We start from the raw sequence: 25,352 nt of genomic DNA, 5'->3' as shown, positions 1-25,352 counted from the left end.
TCCCCACACCATCCCTCTGGGCCATCCCAGCGCACCAGCCCCAAGCACCCAGCATCGTGCATCGAACCTCACAGGAGGATCCTTAAGCCGTCTTATAAATAGATCCCAGCAGTCCATCTATACCAGTCTTCTAGACATGGCCAGATGCAAGCAAACCCTAATGTGAAAACATTATAGGCCTCTAAGCTGGAAATGTTCCAGTCTTCCATGACAACACATAAGGTGGAGTGTGAGTTATATTTAAATAGAGCTGCAGAAACCTCTGTATACTCAGGGATAAAGAGTACTTCTGGGTGATGAAGAGACTGTGATAGAGGTCTGGTTTGAAATGGATGCATTTATTTAGCAAACAAGCACAATCACTTAATGCTTGCACGTTCCTACTATCAACACTGAGATACAAAGCTGAATACATTTCTTCCACCCTCAAGGATTTCCCTGGTGTCTCAGCTGCTAAAGAATCTGCCTGCAATGCGGGAGACCTGGGTTCTATCCCTGGATTGGGAAGATCCCCTGGCAGAGGGCATGCAACCCACTCCAGTATTCTTGCCTGGTGGGCAAATCCCCAAGGACAGAGGATCCTGGTGGGCTGCAGTCCATGGGATCACAAAAAGTCCGACATGACAGAGACTAAGCACAGCACAGCCACCCTTTAAGAGTTCATAGTTTACCATATCTTAAATATAGGTAGAATTTTAATCCAGCTACTAAATGAAGTGGCATACATTTTGCTAAGGAGTCTCACAGATCTGGGAAATTATTCCTACTGCAGTTTGGCCAGGTTATCAGATCTTTGAGCAGAAGAATAGGAGATATTGGGGAAAATGTTTGGGATCATATTACAGAAGGTCTGGAGAGTCATTCTGAGGACTTTGGACTTAATTCAGTAACTAGGGGGAGCCATTAATACTTTTGAGCATGAAATAATGTATTAAGGACATATTAATAAGATTAATCAAGCAGTAATCTTCCAGATGGATTCAAGGGGATAGAAGAGGCAAAGAAGAAAAAAATGCAAGACTGAACTAGAGTCACAACAAACGGAATGGAAAGAAAAGGAGATTCATTTTATAGGCAATGGTCAATTATCTGTAAAACAGCAAAGTTGGAGAATACAATATTACTCTGAAGACCTAAACCGGGCTGATTGGCACAATGGTAATGCCATTAAGCAAGCTGGGAAGAAGATCAGAATTGTGGAGAGTCAGTAAGTCTGACGTATTTGTGTGGATTTGGCCCTACGACGAACACAACTTCAGGATCTAGCACTTCATAACTGAAAAGCTTAATTAAATTTGGGGCATAAAAAAAAAATAACCAAGGCTTAGCGTCTGTGTCTTCTTTTGATGGAGATAAGCCATTTGAGCTTCTTACCCACACAAAGTATTTTTTTGATGTTTGTGTTTAGTTTCTTCTTACTCCACTGAATTGATCAAAATCCTTTTTTCCCTTGCTTTTTAATTAGTGTTTTCTAGTAAATAAGACAGTTGTATAGAAGGGAAAGAATAGAGATCTGTGGGCTTCCGTGATGTACAAAGCACCCATTTGTTTTCAATGATTTAAATAGTGTTTATTTTTCTAATTCTAAGTAAGTGCATACTCATAGAAAATATAGTTGGAAATACAAGGATATATTAAAAATAAAAGAATCATGATTATAATAATAGTAACTAGAGTTAACAACTCACATTTCTTCCGGATTTTTTTCTTTGAATACAAGACTAAAAAAGAAAAACAAAAGGGGGATGATTATGTGTTATGTAAATTTGTGTCCTGCTTTATTATTTAGTGTTTGTAATGATCATTTCCCATGTTATGAAAGTTCTCCAGAGTCTTACTATTCTATCATTCAGATACCCCCTTATTTATTTAAGAAGTCTCATATTGTATACATAGAGGACATTTATGATACTTTACTATTGTAAATTATGTGATAGTGAACAGATGCTGATATACTTCAGACTAATGTTGATGATTCATGTTTTTGTATGTAGTTATCAAATCAGGCTGCAGAATACATAATGCAATGATGGAAATTAATTTTTAAGTGGTCAAAATATCCAGACTGATCTCATTAACAACAGAGAACATGTCTACTTTTCAGAAGCCCAAAGGAAAAGCAGTTCGTAAAGCATTTGGCCAAATAATGTAAAATATTATAATAAATAAATATGTAAATTAAATAAATAATTTAAATTGATCTGATCGTTATTTATTTAAATGTCTATCCAATATGATAGAATACTACTGCTCTAAATTCCACAAACTGGCATCATGGTTACATAAATATACAAGTATACACTATGTGTGAGTCATTGGGGAAATTATACCATCTACAATAATAATTGATAAATATATGTGAGACTATATGCATTCTTATGCAACTTTATAAGCTCAGAAAAGTCCATACCATTATTTATTTTGCATCTAAAAAATAGATCATAGGATAATATGTGATAAACATTACAGTTCATTGTTAACATAAATCCTGTAGGTATAGAATGACCAAACTTAGGAAATACGTATACATGAAATTATACCTGCAAATAATGTTACGTACATTTTGAGAAAGCTGCTCTAATGTGTAAAATGTACACCCCTCCCAAATGAACTTTCTCCTTTCCAAGAATGAAAGTGTTAGTCGTTCAATCATGTCTGAGTCTTTGCGACCCCACAGACTGTAGCCTGTGTTCGTGGAATTCTCTAGGCCAGAATACTGGAGTGGGTTGCCATTCCCTTCTCCAGGGGATCTTCCCGACACAGGGATTGAACCTAGGACTCTCACATCGCAGGCGTATTCTTTACTGTCTGAGCCACGAGGGAAGCTCTTTCTAAGACTGGGTGTTTCAAAATGCATACCTTACTTCTTGATTTAAGAAAATATTTTTTATAAAAGTCACCAAGTTATATTGAGCTTTTGGAGAAAAAGTAAAAATGTTGAATAAAAATGCAAAGCTTTAACTTCTACATGTTAAACCTTTTGTTATATTTTGTAACAGATCTCTTTTTAGGGTTTAATTTCTTCAGTTAGATCAGAAATATCTATGGAGGTAATGTGAACACATTTGATGATATGAAAGTTCTACTTTACCAAACAGGAAAAAATAATTTGGGAACAATCATTATAACTTTCATGGGATCTTGACAGGTTTAAAAGTCTTGTGCATTTTCCTGTTTTGATGACCACAGGAAAATCTCCCTAGCACCCACTATAAAATAGCTTAGACAAAAAATCGCAGTCATAGCCCAGTGTCTCATTAGAAAAGCCTGCATTTCCTGCTCCAATAACCAGCTGATGGAAATAAAGTTCATCTTGTCAACAGGTTTATTTATTTCCCCTCTTCATCTACTTTGTTAATCTTCCTTTTATGTTTCCTTAATAACATATGCTGTAAAAGTTCCTGAATGCTTTTCAAATAAAGAGAAATTCTGAGAAGGATTGACAAATTTCTGTTGTGTCAACATAGACACGGGCGTCTCCCAGTCTGGAACTCAATGTATAATATCTGAAATAGATAAATGTACATTCTCCTTTTCTCATTCATTAAATCAGAAGATATTTGGGTTTACTAATTGGTTTTAATGCATGTTATTAGAGTTTTATTGCCAGGACAATAAAGATGCAATGCATTTTATGTATCGTAACAGACTGGCCTTTAAAAAATCACTAGGAGATCTGGCTCCAAAAAGAAGGGATAGGAAAGGAAAAATCTAAAATCTGTGCTAACATATAAATTCTTTGAACACTTTGGGATAATGGCCAGTGGCAAACCATAGAACCTATCAAATATGAAATAAATGCTGAAATCAGGATCAACCTGTTACCTACAATTACTATATATTTAAAAAGAAATTTTTTATTATTATACACTGTCATACTAATCTGGAGATGTGGGACACCAAACATCTTTTCATAATTAATCTTGTGGAACAAGTTGCTTACTAACCATCAGATGCTTGAATAAAGTATCATATTCTTGAATGATCATGGTAAGGCAGAGGATATGTTGGATTTTCTTAGTTAGAAGAAAATTTAATTCATTATTTTATCATATTTTCAATCAAGGTCTCAAATATTAGGTATAAAAATGTAATAATATAAAAGAATTTTTCCTTTGACCCACTTTCAGATACACAAATTTATTGTATGTTTTACAATGTAAAATATTCATAGTTTTTGTGTAAGTTTTGTAATTTATTTCCCTACCTTGAAGAAAATAGTAAAAAAAAATTGCACTATTACTAGTAAAAAAAATATTATATTGCCTATCAGTATATTGTCCCAAAATGGAGCATGAAAAATGGAATATTATCTGATAAATTTAGATTAATATCACCATTCGAGTTCAAAAAGTAGTTTCGCTATCATGCCCCAGATCATTTCCTTTAAGCTCAAGTTCACAATGGAGCTTCCCAAGTGGCACTAATGGTAAAGCACTCCCCTGCCAATGCAGGAGACATAAGAGTTGTGGGTTCAATCCCTGGGATGGGAGCATCCCTTGGAGGAGGGCGTGGCAACCCACTCAAGTATTTTGCCTGGAGAATCCCACAGACAGAGGAGCTTGGAGGGCTACAGTCCAAACATTGCAAAGAGGTGGACACGACTCAAGTGACAGCACACACGCACTCAAGCTCACAATAAATCTACCGTCTCTACTAAACTCTGTGCCCTTTGGAATGGGCATTTGAGCCCTACTCACCAAAGCCAAATATACGCCTTCCTGGGTTTTCTTAGACCATAGCCCTCTAGCTCTTCATTCTGCCACTTTGTTCTTAGCCATATATACTTGTCAAGGGATAGGCAATGTCTCGATTCCTGTACTAAATATTCAACAGGTCTTCCAATATTTTGGCTCCCAAATGACATTGTTTTCTCTTACATAAAGCACTGATAACTCTTCGTCACCCAGTGTTGATATTTATAACCTATTTCAGTCCCTGTTTACTCAGCTCATTTTTAGGTGCTCCTTAGGATCATTTTGTGAACGTGTAGATTGTACTTTTATTCCTTTAATATGCTCACTTTATTACCCAGAAATAGCAATAGTTGTCTTATATTTCGGTAAAAGACATTTTGTCTTTCTCAAGTAAATGCCTGCCTCTTCAAAATGATTTCTTTTTTTACCCTGAAACAGCATTTCAGATCTCCTTTACTTAAAACACAGCCAGATTGAAAGCATGCTGGTAAATGTTACCAAGAAGCACAGCCATTGAACAAGGGACTACCATGATACAAAGGGTCTCCCTGGCCTTTTCAACTATTTACTTTTCAGAATGCACATGGTTAATATCAAAGAAATGCTGTTAACACTTTCTTTTGAAAAAGCTAGTTTCAGCAATTCAAAGGCAAGATAGCTTACAATTGCCAGAAGTAGAGATACACGAAAGACAGCAGGACCAGGTGAAACACCTACTATGAAAATGGCAATAGGCATTTTGAGGCTTTCAGAGAATGAACAACACTTGTGTATGAAATTTTTGTGTGCTGTTTCTTCTTTTTAAATCTGCTGTAGACACAAAGGGTTGAAAGAATACTTCTAAGAAAAAGTCAACGCAAGCCCTTCTCTGCTAGCACACTGATCCAGTTTGTTGTTGTTGTTCACTCACTGAGCCGTGTCCGACTGTTTGTGGCCTCACGGACTGCAGCACACCAGGCTTCTCTGTCATCCATTATTTCCCAGAGTTTGCTCAAATTTGTGTCCATTGAGTCAGCGATACTGTCTAACCATCTCATTCTCTGTTGTCCTCTTCTTTCTATCTTTCCCAGGATCAGGGTCTTTTCAATGAAGCAGCTCTTCACATAAGATAGCTGAAGTATTGGAGCTTTAGTTTCAGCATCAGTCCTTTTCCAACCCTAAAAGAACATTCAGGGTTGATTTCCTTTAGGTCTTACTGGTTTGATCTCCTTGCAGTCCAAGGGACTCTCACAAGTCTCCAACAACACAATTCGAAAGCATCAGTTTTTCAGCACTCAGCCTTCTTTGTGGTCCAACTCACATCCATACATGACCACTGGAAAAACCATAGGTTTGACTATACGGATCTTTGTCAGCAAAGTGATGTCTCTGTTTTTTAATACACTGTCTAGGTTTTTCATAGCTTTCCTTCCAAGGAGCAAGCGTCTTTTCAATTTCATGGCTGCAGTCATGGTTCACAGTGATCTTGGAGCCCAAGAAAATAAAATCTGTCACTGTTTTCAATTTTCCCCTTCTATTCACCATTAAGCGACAGGACCAGCTGCCATGATCCTTTTTTCATGTTGAGTTTCAAGGCAGCTTTTTCACTCTTCTCTTTCACCCTCATCAAGAAACTCTTTAGTTCCTCTTCACTTTCTGCCATTTGAATGGCATCATCAGCATATCTGAGGTTGTTAATATTTCTCTCAACAAGCTTGATCCCAACTAGTGATTCATCCAGCCCAGCAATGATTCAATTTACCTTACAGCTAACATCACTGGTCAATCTTGTTCCTGCTTCCACACATTTCACCTTCATAACCCACCTCCATCAGCTTCTCTAATTTCTTGCAATGATTTTCCCATCCCAAAACACTCTTCTCCATGCACACCCCAACTTACCATCCCAGATGAGAATTTCTCAAGGAATAATATAAGAACCAACATGATAACAGTTATTAAGGGTGATTGAATAAATGTTAGGAGACTTGGCTTCTATCTTAGCTCTGCCACTAAATTATTGGGTGAATGTGGGGAAGTCATTTCTATTAATAAAAGTTGGAGGATAAGTTAAGTTGTGTCTAGAATTTCCTTCCAAATAATCCAGTGAAATAAATTATAATTATATTAATTTTCTCAAAACTTAATCTGTTTTGAAAATAAAATAGAATAAATTTATGCATCTGCCTCAGCTGAATGCTAAAAAATCAAATCCTTTCTTTCAATAGTCTTAGTTTCATAATTCTTTGTTTATAGAATATGAAACACTCTAAATTTTGCATGTTGGCCTCCCTCTCTGTTTTCTGCCCAGTATTTTTGTCATGAGACCTTTTAGAATTTGGTCCTAACTTAACTCTCTTGGCATCCTCTCTTCATATTCCCATAAGCACCCTTTGCAATAGCTGCACTGATCTTCTCACCCTCTGCATGAAGGTAGCTTCTCTCTGGAACTTTCCCTCTTTTGGCTCATCTCTTGACACTTGCCTCATCTCATCTATCTTTTACCATGTATGTCTTTGCACTTTTGTGAGTTCTTTATGTATTTAAGCCTCAGTCTTGACAATGAGCTTTTAAATCATTGTTGAACTATAAGAGTGTATTGATTGAAAAAACAAGCTTCAGAGTAAAAGAAAAAAAGTGTGTTCAATTTCTGACTCAGACAAATAGTTGCTAAGTAACCTTAGGTAAGTTACTAAATACTGATCCTGAATTGTTTTATATGTAAAATGAAATTTGTAACATCTTCCAATATCAATTGGGACTCGGATCCAAAAAAACAGATGACCCAAAACAGATACTTAAGAGGAAAAATAGATGTATTAACTTTTTGAGTTGAAAATTCCAGAAGATCCTGTTTCAAGCATAACTTGATCCAGGGGCTCAAATGATGCTACTAAATTTCAATCTTTCCATCTTTTGGCTTTTACCTCCTCTTTGCTGAATTTATTCCTAGGGTCTACATATTGTAGGAAAATGAAGATCTGAGCTGTTCCTATAGTCTTGTAGGCTCAAGTACAATAGGAAAGACAAGTGTTCTTTTCTCAATAGTTTCAACAAAGGTCTCAGGCCTGATATTGATGGGCTTAATTAAACTCTATCAAATATCCATTCTTAAAATGATCATTACAGTTAATGAATAAAATACACTCATTGACTGATATCTGGGTCACATGACTGCTCCCAAAGCTGAAATCAGCATTGAATAAACAAGCAGATAAAGAAAGAAGAAGATGCAATTCTGCACAAGAAATATGGGTTAATGTTTCCGAAAAGAAAGTAATTGAATGCTGGTTGGATCATAAATAACTACAATGCACTATATTAGCCTATCATATTTTTATAAAACTAAATGTGACATTATTCCCAAAACATTTATCACAATGTTTGGTATATAAAAGTTTCCAGTGCTAAATATGGGCCTTGGTACATAGCAGGTGTTAAGAAAGTATCAGGTGAATAAAGTGAATACACACTAAATGTGCTAGAGAAATTCTTAGAATTTGTACTTTATAGTTAATTTTGCTTTATTTTTCCAGCTCGCTCTGATTATTTTGTTGGCAGAGATTATAAGAGAATAAGTCACATTTATTGTTTGAACAGTTTTCTGAATATATTCTACTTAATTAAATACAATTATACTGAGGCACAAATATGCCAAAGCAATTATAGTCTATATCCAACTTCACAATAGTAGGTAGCTCATCCAAAAGATGCCTGTGGGTCTTCTCATAAGTTCCCAGATTTTGCTGGCATTAGGAATGCAGTGAAGATGGCATGGCACTGTCCTCAAGAGTTTGATTCATATCTAAGGCTTGTGGGATATGAAAAACACTACATAAAATACCTGCTTATAGGATAGTAAAGGGAACAGACAATAAAAAGTAAGCAATCTAACAAAACAGAAATTTGCTAATAAAAATGAATAAATAATCATAGTTGTCAAGAGGTTTCTAAGCATCGGTGAAATTTCTGTAGAGAACCTTAAAGACCCTGCTTTAGAAAGAGTGATGGAGAGGGGCACTACCCAGGATATTATTTAAGCTGGAAACAGAAAAATGAGAACGAGTTATATATGGAAACAGAGGAAGGAGCTGTTGAGAACTGAAGTTGACTCCTTCAATTAGGACTTGAATCTCAGCTCTGCCTCTGATTTAAATGCATGTCTCTGGGCAAGTTACTTAACCTATCTCTATGCTTCATTTTCTTCATCAATAAAAGTAACAGTGTTTAAGGACTGACATAGTTGGCATTCAAACCCTTACCTTCTCCTTCATGTGTTGATAACATTCCCCACTTGTGTGCTCATCTCTTAACCCCTACAACTCATGGGCCAAGCTACTGCTGTAGCCATTTTCCAAACTGCAAATCAGACTATGTTAGTTCCTTTTCAGTTAGTCTTCTTTACTTTTTTGCAGATCTAATTACTTAATATAGTGTAGTCATTGTTCCATGATCTTGCCACTTTTCCAGTTTTATTTTTCACCATGAACTCTCACCCACTCCAATCTTCAACCCTTAGCTTCACATACATTAACTACTTAAAGCTCATCTAACATGTCATGCTTTCCCTATCTCTGGTCAAAATTCTCTGCTTGGGAATTCAGGCTTGGTGAACACCAAGTCTATTCTATTATGTCTTCCAAGATTTTTTATTTGATTCTGTCAGTTACCCTCAACCTAGAGTGGATCATCATTATTGTGGGGTTTCTACTCTACAGGGTGGATACAGATGAATTTAGATTAATATGCTGAATGGAGAGAAGATGTAGCAGTTTCCATCTCATGGATTATTTTTTTTCCCCACAAAGTGTGAAATAGAATGATTGGCTATGAGTTGAGAGAGAGAAGACACCATAGCACAGTTGTAGAGAAAGGGAGTGCAAAATACTCATCTGGGAGAGTGCAAAGTTGACATAATAAGAATCTCTTAGTATCCTGTGAAGTATGATGGGAGGCCATCAGCTGAGAGTGGGCATATTTTATTGGAAAAATTATGAAGAAAGAAGAGCAGCTTCACAAGGGAAGCATATGGGATTGTCTACCAGTGTTGATGGCCCATTTGAGTTTTGTGGGAATGAATTTACAGTGAAAGCAGTCCATGTGGTCTGCATGATTGTGCCTTTTCCTCCAGGACGATACTGCAGCCATTTAGGTGAAAACCCAAGGGAGTGAACAGTTGGGCTTAACAGTGATTGACCTTTGCTGGGTGATACGGTGAAGGCAGAGAACAATGAGGGGGTTCTGGAATTTTAAAAGAGTATCATTACTAACTGCAGTTTCAAGCTGGGCAAGGAGAGAGGAGAGGGCATAAGGGAATTATTGATAGTGAAAAGTCAACTAGTTCAAGGTCCCCTGAGAGAGCACAAATGCTGGAGTGGGAATGGAAGAGTATCTGAGCTGATCAGAGCATGAAATGCTAAAGTGGATAATTTAGAAGTAAAGCAACTATGGAGATAACATTTTGGAGTAGTCTTTTCCATAGATTGCTACGATATGTTGAATTATTTTGATGGAGACCAGCCAAGAGCTAACATACAAATCACAAAACATAGACAAAAAATGACTATGGATATTTAGCATTGCTGCCATTTATAAGCTAATAAGTGATCATTTAATGTTTTGTTCAAATCTCAAGTGTCAACTCTGAAAAACCAAGGGTTACAAAGGTAAACTATATGATCCTAATATCTAAAAACGAGTGCAGCTTTCTCAAAAGGCACAAGCTCAAAATAAGGGGAAAAACATGTCTGATGTAACCAGCATGTCTCTGTGGTTTCCTCCCCTGTCTTTGTGCTTTGATGCAGACAGAGCAGGGCTGAGTGAAAGCCCATTAAAGGGCAGGTGTGCATGAAGCTGGCCTGACTCTGTAACTGACAGAGCAGAATGAAACAAACCACTGCTCACACTCACCTTGATGTTAAGTTTCCCATTTCTATTTCTGGTCCAGATTTCATGACATGGGCTCAATTACTGGCCTCATGAATCCATTCCCTTCCTCAGTTAAAAGTGTAAGTAAAATTAACATCTTTTTCTTTGTTAAGGTGTAAAATTTATTCCAAATGGGTAATTTAAGACTTCCTAAGGCAATTCAGAGGCCACGAGAAGGAGACAGTCTGGGTCAAGGAAAATGTGGCACCTTTATTTCTCAAAGGATCCAGAAAGAGAAAGTCTCTAAGAACAAGGAAACTGGGGGCTAAATACTGCCTATATTTTGCAACATCATCATCAAGAAGGGAAAGTGGTTGAGTCCTTACCAACCATTCACTTCATCTCAGTGGTGAGATAAAGGTGTCAATGCAAAGACAAGACCATGTGTTTCACTTTTATCCTAATATCTCTACAAAATGTGGTTTAGTCACTGCTGCTGCTGCTGCTGCTAAGTTGCTTCAGTCATGTCTGACTCTGCGACCCCATAGACAGCAGCCCACCAGGCTCCCCTGTCCCTGGGATTCTCCAGGCAAGAACACTGGAGTGGGTTGCCATTTCCTTCTCCAATGCATGAAAGTGAAAGTGAAAGTGAAGTTGCTCAGTCGTGCCCGACTCCTAGCGACCCCATGGACTGCAGCCTACCAGGCTCCTCCGTCCATGGGATTCTCCAGGCAAGAGTACTGGAGTGGGTTGCCATTGCCCTCTCCAGACTTAGTTACTAGTTGCAGTAATTTGTATGAATGTTTGGAGTTGAGGTGTCCAAACCTGAAATGTGACAGCAAATTGAGTATTTCAGGAGGTTTTTTGTTTATTTCTTATTGAACTTTGTTCCTGATTTTCACTATCCAGGAGACAGTGAATCGAAACAATTTTTCCATAGTAGAGTATCTAAGCTTCTCATGGATGTAGAGGTTAAAGTTTTCATATTTCCCACTTAATTCATTTTAAATAAAGACCTTCTTGGAACAACTAAGTGTGGTACTTCACTAGTTAGTAAACAACACTACAAAATTTAAGAAAGTTATATATGATTAAAGCTAAGTTGATAAAATAGTTGATACGTTGTCTTATGGGGCTTCCCAAGTAACTCAGCTGGTAAAAAATCTGCCTGCAATTCAGGAGGCCCCCGTTCAATTCATGCGTCATGATGTTCCCCTGAAGAAGGGATAAGCTACCCACTCCAGTATTCTTGGGCTTCCCTGGTAGTTCAGATGGCAAAGAATCTGCCTACATTGAGGGAGACCTGGGTTCTCTCACTGGGTTGGGAAGATCTCCTGGAGGAGGGCATGGCAACCCACTCCAGTATTCTTGCCTGGAGAATGCCCCATGGACAGAGGAGCCTTGCGGGCTACAGTCCATGGGATCAGAAAGAGTTGGACATTACTGAGCAACTAAGCACAACACAGCACATGTTGTCTTATAAATAAAAAGGAAATAAAATTAAAAGAAAACTGAACACACTAGACCCCATCTCTGGATTGTCAACTGGGATTGGTGACCATCCTGTCTAGCCCTGGTTTTCATTCTGACTTGTGTAGTACTGATTGCCATGCTGTGCTAAGTTGCTTCAGTCATGTCCGACTCTGTGAGCCTATGGACTGCAGCCTGACAGGCTCCTCTGTCCATGGGATTCTCCAGGCAAGAATACTAGAGTGGGTAGCTGTGCCCTCCTCCAGGCGATCTTCCCGACCCAGGGATCGAACCCATGTCTCATGCAGCTCCTGCATTATAGGTGGATTCTTTACCACTGAGCCTCAGCGGAAGCCCCGTAGTACTGATTGCCTCTGAATTTTCTCACTCATGCCATGGGCCTCAAGCTCTCTAGAGTGTAGAAACAATTTGCTTAAATTCGCATTGTTGTACAGCAGAAACTAACACAACATTGTAAAGCAATTATAGTCCAATAAAAGGACATTGCAGGCAGCTTCAAGCCTCAGATCTTCCAATACGAGAATTCCATCTAAAAAGGAAAAGTGTGTTTATTTTTTTTTAACTTCCTTGTTCCACCTGAGACTGAATCATAAAAATATAAAATTTTCACAGCACTGTAGTGCAACCAATTTATATAAAAATCCCATTCTTTCTACAATTCGAAGGATGTTTCACAGTAAACTCTACTAACTAACTTTAATCTCTTACTCCCCCCTCAACCTTCATAATCAATTTCTCACAGGATTAAATATTATGGCATGATTTTTGAAGGGATTATACATATTCCCAGAACGTAAGATCTTAAAGCACATTTAAGCCAAAATTAATGTGGTTTCACCAGGTGTATGAAGTGATTCTTCCACTCTAGTCGCAAATGCGTTATGGATGGTTGGCAGTGCCATCCAGGCGGGCTTGGCTTTGATTTGTAGATGCCCGAGAATTGTCTTCGCGAAGAAAATGTACAGAGATAGCATTTCACTTTTATGTTTTTCATCAAACAGCTTCCTCGTGACAGAGGGAAAGGCATGAAAGTTGTTAGGGAAAACATTCTCTATTACCAGGAGGTTGTTTCTTCAGAAGTCAGAGGCTTGTGTGCATTGTGAAGAGAATACTAAATGAAACCTGGGCTGGAGGATTCCTTTCAGATAAGCAGCCTTTACAATGCCACCTTTGCCTCATACAAACAAAATGGTCTACAGCTGCTAGCGGCTTATAAATTATTTGGTCATAGAATTAAAGAAACTTTGATTCTAAAGTGTATGCTTCTGTGTACCAATATGAAATATGCAACACCTGAAACATTCTCAACCAAAGAAAGAATTGCAAGTCCACTCTTGAGGCTGGTGTTAGGTGGTTTGTGGGCTGCAGGAAATCTCACTTGAGTCTTCTTCAGAGCCTGGAATCTTACTTCCATAAGTTCAGTCCTTTGAATTAAGGCTTGTAATAAGAATTGTATGCTCAGTCTTTATTGGTGTAAACCAAACACTGAATGGGACAACATCTAAAAAAATTATTAATAATGATCGCCTTAGGAAATATTTATTATCAATTGTCTTTATCTCTCAAGAGCTACTTGTGAGATAATGGAAGATGATACCAAGGGCCAGGTTTTGCTAGGAGGTAATTAGGATGACAAACCTGAATACTGATGGCTTCATAGGTAAGCAGACCTTAGGAACTTCAGGAAGCTAAATAAATAGAAGCAGGGTGTCCAGTACCTTAAAAGGGCAGGGGAGGAGATGTTATTGAAAACAAAGGTGCTGTGGGTAATTTCGAGGCCTGCTTCACAATTTTGCTTAGATTCAACATGACCTTGGTTTCTCAGATCTCCGTTTCCTTGTGATTCTTATTAAATGGTTTGCAATATTGATATTGTATGGGTGATTTTGCCCTTTTTGTTTTAATAGATTGGTTCCACATTTATTACAGGATATTTAGATATGCGTCTTTTAAACAAACACCAAAACAATAGTACACCATTGAGAATGCAGAGAAAACACTCAGAAAAAGAACACTTCCCTCTGGAGATGACTTCCCGCAACGTGGGGTGTTTCTCTTGTGCTGTTGGAAAGGACAAAGAAAGTCAATGGATTTCAGCTCCACATTTGCTTTAATTTTAAGTTCCCACTTTCATCCCATAAGTTCTTTATGGGATGTTTAGATTTCCTTGTAGGCCTCTTAGGAATCACAAACTTCTTTACTCCTTAACTGTATATACTTCTTTGCTGTAATTAGAGCTCTTTTGTTGCTGTAATTCCTTCATAATGTTACAGTTTTAGTTAAGTATTCTTTCCCTCTGGAGGCATTAATTGTTGCCAGTTTTGAAAATGCCCTTCATGAGTGTATACTTTTTGCTGCTGGTGATAAAACGTGTCACTGTTTCCTATTTTTCCTCTAGGTGAAAAGAGTTTTTTTGTTGTTGTTCAGCATATGCCATGCCCTTTTTAAGTCCTGTAGTGTAATTTAGAGTATCTTTGTCCACCAGCTGGAAAGTCAGCATTGGTCATGGTTTCATGTACTTCACCAATTTGTAGTACATGTCTCAAGATGCATGATTTAAATTTTCTTTTATTTGCTGTTAGCTGTGAAATTGTTGGTCACTGGAGCTTATGACAGTCTGTCCTTGTTAAGGATTTACCTATGGCAAGTAGAAACATATGGTTTGTAGTATGTCATTAAAATAAATGGTTATTTTCCAATGACAAGTCCTTCAGTGAAATACAAATTTAAAATGGAAGATATTTCTTTAAATGTAGCAGCGTGTACTGGAAATATTCTCTAATTTGAAATTGAGTGAGTATCTCTTTATTTAGTCCTGGTAACTACTTGAGATAATGGATACCATATTAAACTTTATTCCCTTCATTCACATACACACACACACACACACACACACACACACACACTCAATGCATGCACACAAAATCTATCTCCAATTAAAGAGGAAAGATTGATTATTGGTTTACAAAAAAAATTGGTTTACACTCAGACATGTTTTGAAATAAAAGCCGTTATCCTTCAACCATCATGGACTGAGATCCCACACTGAGACTGGCCCTGTTCTAGGCCCTAGTGAAAAAGAGTATTAAGCAAGACAGACAAATGCATAACTCCCACAAAACCTGAGTTTTAGAAACTTGGTCTAGATTTGGTCATTTGGTTATTTCCAGTTTAAATTTATTCTGCTCTTCCTCATCTGATTATTTACTAAGGGGCCTTATATGCTCCATCCAATAGGAACACGTTCTCCATGATAAGAGCACCAATTGGTGTTTTACTGTTTGGAATTATGCAATTTATTCTAAAGTCATCTGCTTCTGAGAGCAGTACAAGTCTATTTCATTATATAAAAATGAAATACACTGAAATTTATTATTATTTTACTGAACATAAATCAGGAAACAGATTCAATATACATTACCTAAGGACTGACATTTCAAGCCCCTTAGCCATGTGTTTCAGTAAATGTGATTCCTTGTTCATTTACTGCTGCATTTTGAATCATTGCCTCTGCCCATATGACTGTTGATGTCTCTTGCTGCAGCCTGGACGAACCCATTTCTTTCCAAGGCTGAGAGTTGTTAGAAGATAATAGAAAACCTTGGCCTAGCTACACAAAACTCTGATTATCATCATATATAGAACTCAAAAGAAGAATTGATGCAGAGTCCAGTTCTTTTTTTTTTAATTTTATTTTGTTTTATTAAAATAAAAAGACAGGAACTCTGAATAGTTTTATAAACATTTTGCTACCTACATTGACATTCTCAAGAATTTTCTTGATTCCACATTATTGATTTATACATATTTTATTTGAACATCATTTGTGAGTTTTTTGTTTTATGACAATGCAAAAAAATGTGCATCTCCAGCTTTATAATGAAAATTTTAAATGTTGGCCTGATCATACAGATATATATGTTGGGAGTGAGTTTTGAGGATTTTGGTACCATAGGTTAATTCAAATGTCAGGTAATAGTTGTGAAAACATCCCAGGATGACCCAGAGAATGTCAGTGAGTTCTGCATCCTGCTGTGGGATTTCTCTTTGAGATAAATGTCGGTCTCTGTGTTTTTCTCCCAGGAGGTCGAGTTGTGTCGTGTTAGCAGTCAAGAGAAGCTGGGTCTGACAGTCTGTTACCGAACGGATGATGAAGAAGACACCGGCATTTATGTCAGCAAGGTAAGAAATGGCATGGAAGAGAGATTAGGGGAGGCAGACGGCGAGCAATGGAGTGAAATGACTCACAATGAGAAAATCCTTGGGAGGCTTGATGTGAAGAACTGGCCATGTTCCAATACTTGTCATTTTCAATTAAAGAAGTAAATTATGTTGCCCAAGTAATGCAATTATTATCAGTTTATTTAATGTGGATGCTTTCACTGCATAATCCTAGTAAGAAAGAGTGCAAAAATGGTAACATTGTCTAAATTTGAATAAAGTCCCATAAGTATACAGGAAGTCAGGCAAAGTTTTTGATCAGCAAATATTTGTCCTTCCATTCCTGCTGTGTCTTTTATCTGACTTGTTAGCAATCACATTCACTAATTGTTTTAAATCGAATATTCACATCTAATATTTTAAATCTAAATAAAAAATCTAATATTTTACTCTGCTGAAGACTGATAAATTTGAATATCATAGCCAAGAAATGCATCCATTAGTTTGTTTTATTCAACCACATAATCACTTTCAAAAAGTGAGGTATTGACTCAGGGAACTATATTCAATATCCTATAATAAGTTACAATGGAAAAGAATATAAAAAAGAATAAAATCAACTATACTTCAATTGAAAAAGTGAAGTACTTAAATGTGAAATACCTTCAGTGTTAAATTATTTTGAAAAAAAGTGAAGCTAAGTTTATTATTATAGGTGATTTTTGAAACTCCCAAAAGAATCATTTTATGAGAAGTAGTAAGGTATTATGTATGCAGATATGATTAAAAATCACATATGTACACGCAAGCACATATGTGTATACATGTTATCTAATTCCTGCATATGCATATGTACACACACATATATATGTGAAATCATGCATATTATATGTATGTGCATGAACCCAGAGGTTAGACAAACTAAATACTAATTGCTCTCCTGTGCTATTTCAAATTTTCTTGGCCATGACCTTGAAAACATTATATAACTTACAAAGCTTCAGCTTCCTTAACTAGAAATTCAATACAACAATGCTTTTAATACTGCTTTCATAGAGGTTTTAGACTAGGAAAAGATAATGCACTTAGAAAATTATGAAACTCTATAAATATAAATGTTAATCTTTATCACTTTACCAAAAAATCTACTGACTCGTTCTTACTGTGAAAAAATTTCCAGAGAATATTTGACTTGCATATATACCTCTCTTAAATAAACAACTATGAAAACCCCTCTGATTATGGTGAGGAAGAATAAGGCAACATATGCAGAATTATCTTTTATAGTATGTATGGAAGTATAAATACAGAATTTTAATATAGTTTGATTATAGTTCTGAAGACAAAGTTTTAAATTGTGAATGGCTTCTAAATAGGATACAATTAATTAATTATCCATCATTGCCTTCAGGTAAGTCTCTGTTTACAATTTAAACATGTCAGCTTTGGAACTTTGTGCTTCAGGAATAGTAAGAAAAGCCACAAGAGCATCTTTTGTTCTTGACTGATCACTTAAAACTCATTTATTGGGTGGTACTACCTAATTAGAAAAGTAATATCTAACATCTGGATAGGATGGATCAAGCTTATGCTACACTTGAAATATTTTGCTTAAAGAAAAAAAAAAAAGGCTTTGCTGGAATAAGCTCCAATAAATGATTGGAAGCCATCATGTGAAATGTGTCCTAGATGAAATTACCTCCCGTGAACAGTAAGTCATCACTCAAGTTTGGCCAATTAAAGTGTGGATAAGCTCTTAAAAGAGCTTTAAATATCTATTTATTCTAAAATAAATGATAGTTAATATACTTTACCCTACATGTAAAGTAGGGTCTAGTAATAATCTGCATGGGTAGGATTTTTTTTTTCACTTTTTGAGCTACATAGATTATAAATCCCTTTATAAATTTGTGTGATCATAACACAGAAATCCCTTTAATAAGTATGGACTTAAGAATATAGCTTTCAGGTTTTCTCAGACAGCTAAGGCAGGATTTAAAAATCACCCTAGCAGAAAGTACATTTCCTGGGTCCAGAGAATTCTGATATTAACATCATGTGAGGATCATGTCAGCTGAAAACAACATCTGACAGTTGGGATACAGAAATGAGTGAACAACTGTAAAAAAAAAATAAAATAAAAAAGGGGGAAAGGATAAAAGGAAGAATGAAAGAAAGAGAGGGAGGGAGAGAAAAGTGGTCTACAGATCAAATTGGGCGTCGTTCTCCTTAATTTTATTATGATTAATTCTAAAATAGCTCATTAACATTTTTAGAATCAGTTGACAGAGAAAAATTTGGCATGCCCCCTATAACTCAATAGAAAAACATGAACCATATTTACAAAGACATTTAAGTTTCTGGGGACGATATTGCATATCCAGCTGACACTGTGTCCTCTCCCTTACAGGTCGATCCAAACAGCATCGCTGCAAAAGACGGCCGAATTCGAGAAGGGGATCGTATTTTGCAAGTACGTGGTGCAGTTATTCTCTCTAGTTTCCTTCTATCTGTCCAACAGTTTTCATTTTATTTCACACCTTGAAAAATATTAGAGAAAATGATTTCCCTTTGTTTATGGATAGTAACATCTACAAAACTAAAGCTATCATTCAAACCTTTTTTTAAAAAAATTGATAGTGCCATTTATTAAGGATTATTAGCTAATAATTTTAGTAAGACATAATCTCTGGACTCAGATACCTCAGCTTCAGCTTCCAGCTCCATCACTTACTTGGAAGCTTTACTTAACTTCTCATTGTAAGACTGTTTCCTCATCTTAAAGAATGATAACAGTAAAATATATGGTGGCAAAGGTTAGATGTGATTAAGCCTGTGATGTGCTTAATGAGTAATAAGTACATGGCCAGAAATAAGTGTATGGTATGTAATAAGCATGAACTGCTGTTGTTACTGGCATCAACAGCATTTATTGCTGCCTTTTCCACAATAAATTAGGTAAACAGTGATCCCAGTGTTCCATTATGATGAAAGTTTAGAAATATGAAGTCTTAACTATTTACTAATGAGTTGCTGAGGACAGGTGGAGGATGGACACGTGAAAACATAGAGATGGACTGAATTTCAGTTTAACAACAGAAATGGTAAGCACCTTATGGGAGATGTATAAACTGGAAAGAGTTCCAAGCCAAATCAAGAAAAACCTTGAAAGCCAAAGTTTCTATCATAAATCTTCCTTGACCCTCTTTGTCACTTTTGAGTCCTTTCCCATAAAGAGTGGCTGCAGGAAGACACACAGCACCCCAGCTCTTGTATCCAATTTAACCCCCAAAATAAGAACAGAGGCCTTTGAATTTCGCTGCAGAAAAAAGAAAAAAAAATGAAAGTGTTAGTCGCTCCATCATGTTCGATACTGCAACCCCGTGGACAGTAGCCCACCAGGCTCCTCTGTCTATAGAATTCTCCAGACAAGAATACTGGAGTGGGTTCCTGTTCAGTTCAGTTACTCAGTTGTGTCCGACTCTTTGCGACCCTGTGGACTGCAGCCTGTCAGGCTCCGCTGTCCATGGAATTTTTTCAGGCAAGAATACTGGTTTGAGTTGCCATTTCCTCCTCTAAGGACTAGAGTAGGTAACCATTTCTTTCTCCAGGAGATCTTCCTGACCCAGGGATAGAACCCTGGTCTCCTGCATTGCAGGTAGATTTTTTACCATCTGAACGACCAGGGAAGCAGATCACACCTGTAAAACAGGAAGGAGGACTCAAATGACACATTGAAGAAGTTACCACCTGTTGATATATTCTGTAAAACTTTTAGTTGTTATATCTATCATTCCCATTTCTCCTTCTTAGATATGAACCCCTGAAAAATATTTCTTTTGATTCAATACATTTGGATTCAACACTCTACCTGGAACCAGGGCTTTAAAATAAACAAGCTGCCATGGCAGCCTTTGGGGAACTCCCTGTGTAATTGGGAAGACAGCTGCAAACACAGATGATGACAGCACAATGTGGCATTGTTGTGAGAAAGCTGTGCCATACCAGAGGGCTGGCCTACTCAGCCTTCTGCTGTTTCCTTTACTTTCTTTAGGGGGACACTCACCAAATCACACCCCTTCTCCATACTCCTTCCCTGCTCCAGTGAGAGGCCACAGAACTCCTTTTTCATCAGGGACCCTCTACTAAAGCTCCAATTAGGAAAGAATTGGAGATTATTCATGGTCCCACTAGTTCTCAGGAAACTTCAAGAATATATCATTTCAACTTTAGTGAGCTCCTTTGTGATTAAACAAAATAGGATATGTCTGTCACTGGATAATTCAGGGGCAGGAAAAGTGAATCAAGAAGACTTAGTCTTGTCTGCTACTCTGTTTTCAATATCTCTTTCACACATATGAATAAATGAGGGGATGAAACACAGATATTCAGTAGAGTGCCAGAATAGATGGAGGAGTAAAGCTTTAACTATGTATCCTCGTTAATAAAAAGCATAGTATTTTAGTGTGCCATCTGGATAATGAAGCTTCAAAAATATTTCGTTAGTATTTGACTTATGAATCATTTTAAATGTGTTGTTTACTTTGTTAATATCTTCAATTAAGTCAACTGAAAAGAATGTAACCTTCCTTTGATGCTGAGGGTCACATCATACCCAGCTCTCACCACCCAATGCTAAAATGGAGTAAAATGCTCAGTGACTGAAAGGTCTGGAAGATTGTGTGCCCTGATATTAAGTGACCCTAGTGAAGTTGTGAAGTCGCTCAGTCATGTCCGATTCTTTGCGACCCCATGGACTGTAGCCTATCAGGCTCCTCCGTCAATGGGATTTTCCAGGCAAGAGTGCTGGAGTGGGTTGCCATTTCCTTCTCCAGGGGATATTCCCGACCCAGGAATCGAACCCGGGTCTCCTGCACTGCAGGCAGACGCTTTACCGTCTGAGCCATTGGCTACTTTTTCTGTGTTTTGTCATTTTCCTCCTGCTGTTACCAGCTGTCACTTTTTCCTTTCACCTTCTACTCACCACACCCCATATTCACTACTGCAGCCTCACGGACTCCCTGCCTAGTTTCTAGCTCACCACATCCCAAATACAGTTAGTAAAATACAGTTAGATACACAATACACAAATACAATTAGTGAAATGGCACCTGTTAGTTCCGCAGGTAGACTTCAACAGTTGTAGAGTACCTGTGTTTCCATAGTTGCATACCACATGTTCTGACGCTTCCTTATTTTTGGCTATATTGTGGGCAGTTAAAGTTATCAGATAAAAATTTTTCTGGATAATAAGGCATTCCATAATGGAGCTGGTTCATTGAAACAGCAGCAGGATTGATAAAGTGCTGTGGTTTGCCTGATTAGTTTATATTCAGTGACAAATATGTCACATCTAATGAGTAAATACCTGTCACGTTAAAAAGCCTAGAATTCAGTTCTATCTGCACACACAGGAAACAAAGAGTCTTAAGAGTGATAGTAAAATTATATTAAAGAAAACCGTGACAAAATTGTACTCATAGACAAATAGCTCCTGTGTGGCTGGTAAGGAGATTATGGGATACACTGTAATGAACAATTAATGACTCCTTTCCCAGGGAGATGAGACTAGGAGAAAGAGAGGATATCTTCTCATCCTTTAGCTTTCCTGGCTGGCTTTGATTTGAATGAATCTTGTTGAAGCAATTGTGATTTTAATTTCCTGTTCACAATGACCTAAGTATAGTACCTCTATGGCTCTGCCCTCATTGTGTGGCTAAAATTTTCTAACTGTAGTGCTCAATGGACATGTTAGAGGACCTTCCTCAGTGGCACCACACACACGCATGGGTATTCACACACTATTGATAGAAGGTAGGGATCATACAGAAGAGAAACTATGACCCAGCTTCATGAGAACATATTCTAGCTCTCATGTGTTTTTTTTTCCTCTGCAAGCGCTTGACAGTCTATTTGCTGTGCTATGGCTACAAACTGGTTGTATCAGACATGTTCCCAGGAATTAATATGGGGAAGTCCTTTAACAAAATTGTAGTGCTGAGCCAGAGAGAAAAATTAAAGACACATACATGATTGACTATCTAAAGGAAACAGTGTTCTATTCTCACATTCTCTTTGGCATTGTAAGCATATAGTATTCCATGTAAGTATATATTTTTCTAATCTTGGCCAGAAAAGTCAGTCATGTTTCTAAGCATTATTCCCTGACAAAACCCTGCAAAAGCACAACAAAACAGTGGAACAGTAAGACCTCTAATCAGTTCTTTCCTTCTCTGCCCTAAACTGGTCCTTAGCATTTCTTCCTACTCTTACTTGCTTTTTTTGGATAACTATTTTCCTGCTATTTCTAATTGTTTCACCTCTGTATCTCTATGCTTCCTTTGCCTTCTTTTTCACAGTGAAATATCAATACATTTGACATAAATCTTTCCTCTTTTGCTTAGATTTTTGGGTTTTCAAATAAGAAATTCTACCACCTATAGTTCGTTGAATGCCAAAAACTTTAGTTGCCTACCTGCCCATGGTACACTGACATGAAAAACCTAAAAATTGTCATATTTAAACAAAAACGAAGCTATATGAAGACACTTCTAGACTTCTAAGTTTTTACACACATTCACATACCAAGTTACTTCAGTCATGTCTGACTCTTTGCTGCCCTATAGACTATAGCCTGTCAGGCTCCTTTGTCCATGGGGTTCTCCAGGCAAGAATACTGGAGTGGGTTGCCATATCCTCCTCCAGGGGATCTTCCTGACCCAGGGATTGAACACTCATCTCTTATGTCTCCTGCATTGGTAGGGAGGTTCTTTACTACTAGTGCCACCTGAGAAGCCACACACACACACACACACACATACACACTCATAGGCATGTACAGGAGATTAGGCCTGAAGTGGGGTTTTGGCTGATTTCTCTTTGTAATTGCCACAATTCTCTTCTAAGCCAAGATAATATCCATTTTTAAACTAATGTTTACATATGCCCATGCACAGAGAATGAGACAGATAGATTATCTAGCAGGTTTTTTTTTTTTAATTTATAACAGAGTTACATATTGCCTTCTTCCTCTCTTTTTTCCTCTCTATTGTCTTGAAATGGAAGTCTTTCATTAAATAGTGATGACTCCATTCCTCATCTATGTCCTCCCTTTGTTTCTGGCTCCTTCACTCTTTCTGTCTGCATGGTGTTTCCAGGCATAGGAAGCTGTTTTCCCACAAGCCATCCTTCAGCTATGAGCCATCATTCAGGAAACAAAGCAAATGAAGGTGGAAAGCTCTGTTTCCATTCCTCAAGCATTTTCATTCCATGAGAAGAGTCTTTGATGAAACCTATGGCTGCATTTTTTGTCTCAATATCAATCTGAGTATCAAACTAATGTTCCAAGTACAATGGAATCTACTAACCCGGTGGCTCAGGTGACGTTTATTTTAAAAAAGAAATAAAAATTACATGTTAATGCCTGTTTTCTGTGGCAAATTTATTTCACCCCACCTATGATTCTGGATGTAAACTGTTTCTACAATATATGATCTGTCCTCCCAAAATAAGGACATAATGCCCAGACTGAAGATCATAGCTCTGGTCATTATGAGTTCACAGAGGAGATAGAAAAATAAAGGAAATCAAACTCAGCCATAGTGTTTCTTGACCTTCTAAGAATTAAAAATACATATGAGATAGATATATCATAAGCTAGAACCATGTTTACTATTGTGGATTTCATTGTTATGCATGAATTTTAATATAGTTGCTTTGTTTAGAAGAAGATTAAAATATAAATAATCATAGTAATAATAGCAACAATAGCATTAATAGTAATATATACCAACCTTGTGCACTTTCTGTATACAAGTCACTTATTTAAACCTTTTACATATATTAGCCCATTTAATCCTGTAACGGCCCTCTGAGAGAGGCACTATTATCTGCATTTTAATAGAGAAAAACATAATAGTAACATTAACATGAATGAAGAGTGTTTAGATTAATGGTAAGTAAAATTTACATGAAGAATTTGGAAGTGAGAAAAAGTGAGAACTGCATTTCAAATTTTTCATAAAAGTTTAACATAAATTGTGTGAGATCATCCAACTCATGCTCCTTAGGATCAATGTGCCTACAGAGGAGGGAACAAGAAAGACCAGATGCAGAAGAAGAAAGATGCTCACATAGATGCACCACAGATATACTACAAGAATTACTATGAAAGGGGTGCAAGCCCTCAAAACTCAAAGAAAGTAAAACTTTTCGTATTATTATTTTTAAACTACACACAGGTGGGAGGAGTAATCCTCCACTGCCAATTTATGTTAAAGGAATAAAGGAAATTTATTTAAAGGAAAAAAGGCCTTGGACCCAGTACAGAAATAGCTTTTCAGATATATATTTACAAAAAAAAGGAAAACTACAACATATCCTTCTGGGTCATTAGTCCCCAATTTGGAATAAAAGTTTTGTTTTGTTTTTTTCTAATTTGATAAATTTTATTTGGAAATTGCAAAAAGAAAAGAAAATAGATTTGAAAGTTATAAAAGCTGAATTTCCTGTCCACACACACAAGTGAAAAACTGAGGAGCTATTCATTTGATTACAGTACAAAAATACAGCATGTGGTTGTGTGATTTTTCCCTCCTTTGACTATTATTGTCTGCTTCCTTCATACTAAATATGAGTCTATAAGGATCATTGATTGTGGTGCACAGATGAGATTCCTGAGCTTGTCTTCAGATAATTATGTCTGTCTTCGTGAGTCAGCCAGAATCCCAGAGACCCAGAAGGAGAAAACCTCAGGAGTCTACTTCATGCTTTTAAGAAGAAATTCTCAATGAAAGATGTTAATTATTGAAAATAGTGGTCACTGCAGCCACATTTTGTTTAATTTATTGACATAATTAATACTTATTTTAGATAGAATTGCTTGACCTCTTCAATTGAAATTTCTTTCTACTTTCTTTGATTATGTGTTATGGGTCAAAAATCTCATTGTCTCTATGGAATAGAATGATTAATAAAGTAAAAGAAATTTATAAAGGGCAAATAAAAATACATCAGTAAGAGCTAAATACCTTTGAACATGAAAATGTAGTAGGGTTCAGGATGGGGAACACATGTATACCTGTGGTGGATTCATTTTGATATTTGGCAAAACTAATACAATTATGTAAGGTTTAAAAATAAAATAAAATTAATTAA

The 25,352-nt window shown here is 36.9% G+C and overlaps 1 protein-coding gene across 1 annotated transcript in view; it reads left to right on the top strand.

Annotated features, from left to right (window-relative positions):
* The window catches only part of PDZRN4 (PDZ domain containing ring finger 4), a 431,600-nt gene that overhangs the window by 394,538 nt on the left and 11,710 nt on the right, over positions 1–25,352 (top strand). Inside the window, exons 7-8 of the mRNA XM_010860771.1 lie at positions 16,119–16,217; positions 18,607–18,669. Coding sequence (XP_010859073.1) covers positions 16,119–16,217; positions 18,607–18,669 — 162 coding nt within the window. The remainder of the gene's footprint in view (positions 1–16,118; positions 16,218–18,606; positions 18,670–25,352) is intronic.

The sequence above is a fragment of the Bison bison genome, unplaced genomic scaffold (assembly GCF_000754665.1).
Source record: "Bison bison bison isolate TAMUID 2011002044 unplaced genomic scaffold, Bison_UMD1.0 scf7180017864470, whole genome shotgun sequence".
Classification (NCBI taxonomy): domain Eukaryota; kingdom Metazoa; phylum Chordata; class Mammalia; order Artiodactyla; family Bovidae; genus Bison; species Bison bison.
The sequence above is the reverse complement of the archived record's forward strand: the minus strand, read 5'-3'. Positions and strand labels throughout refer to the sequence as shown.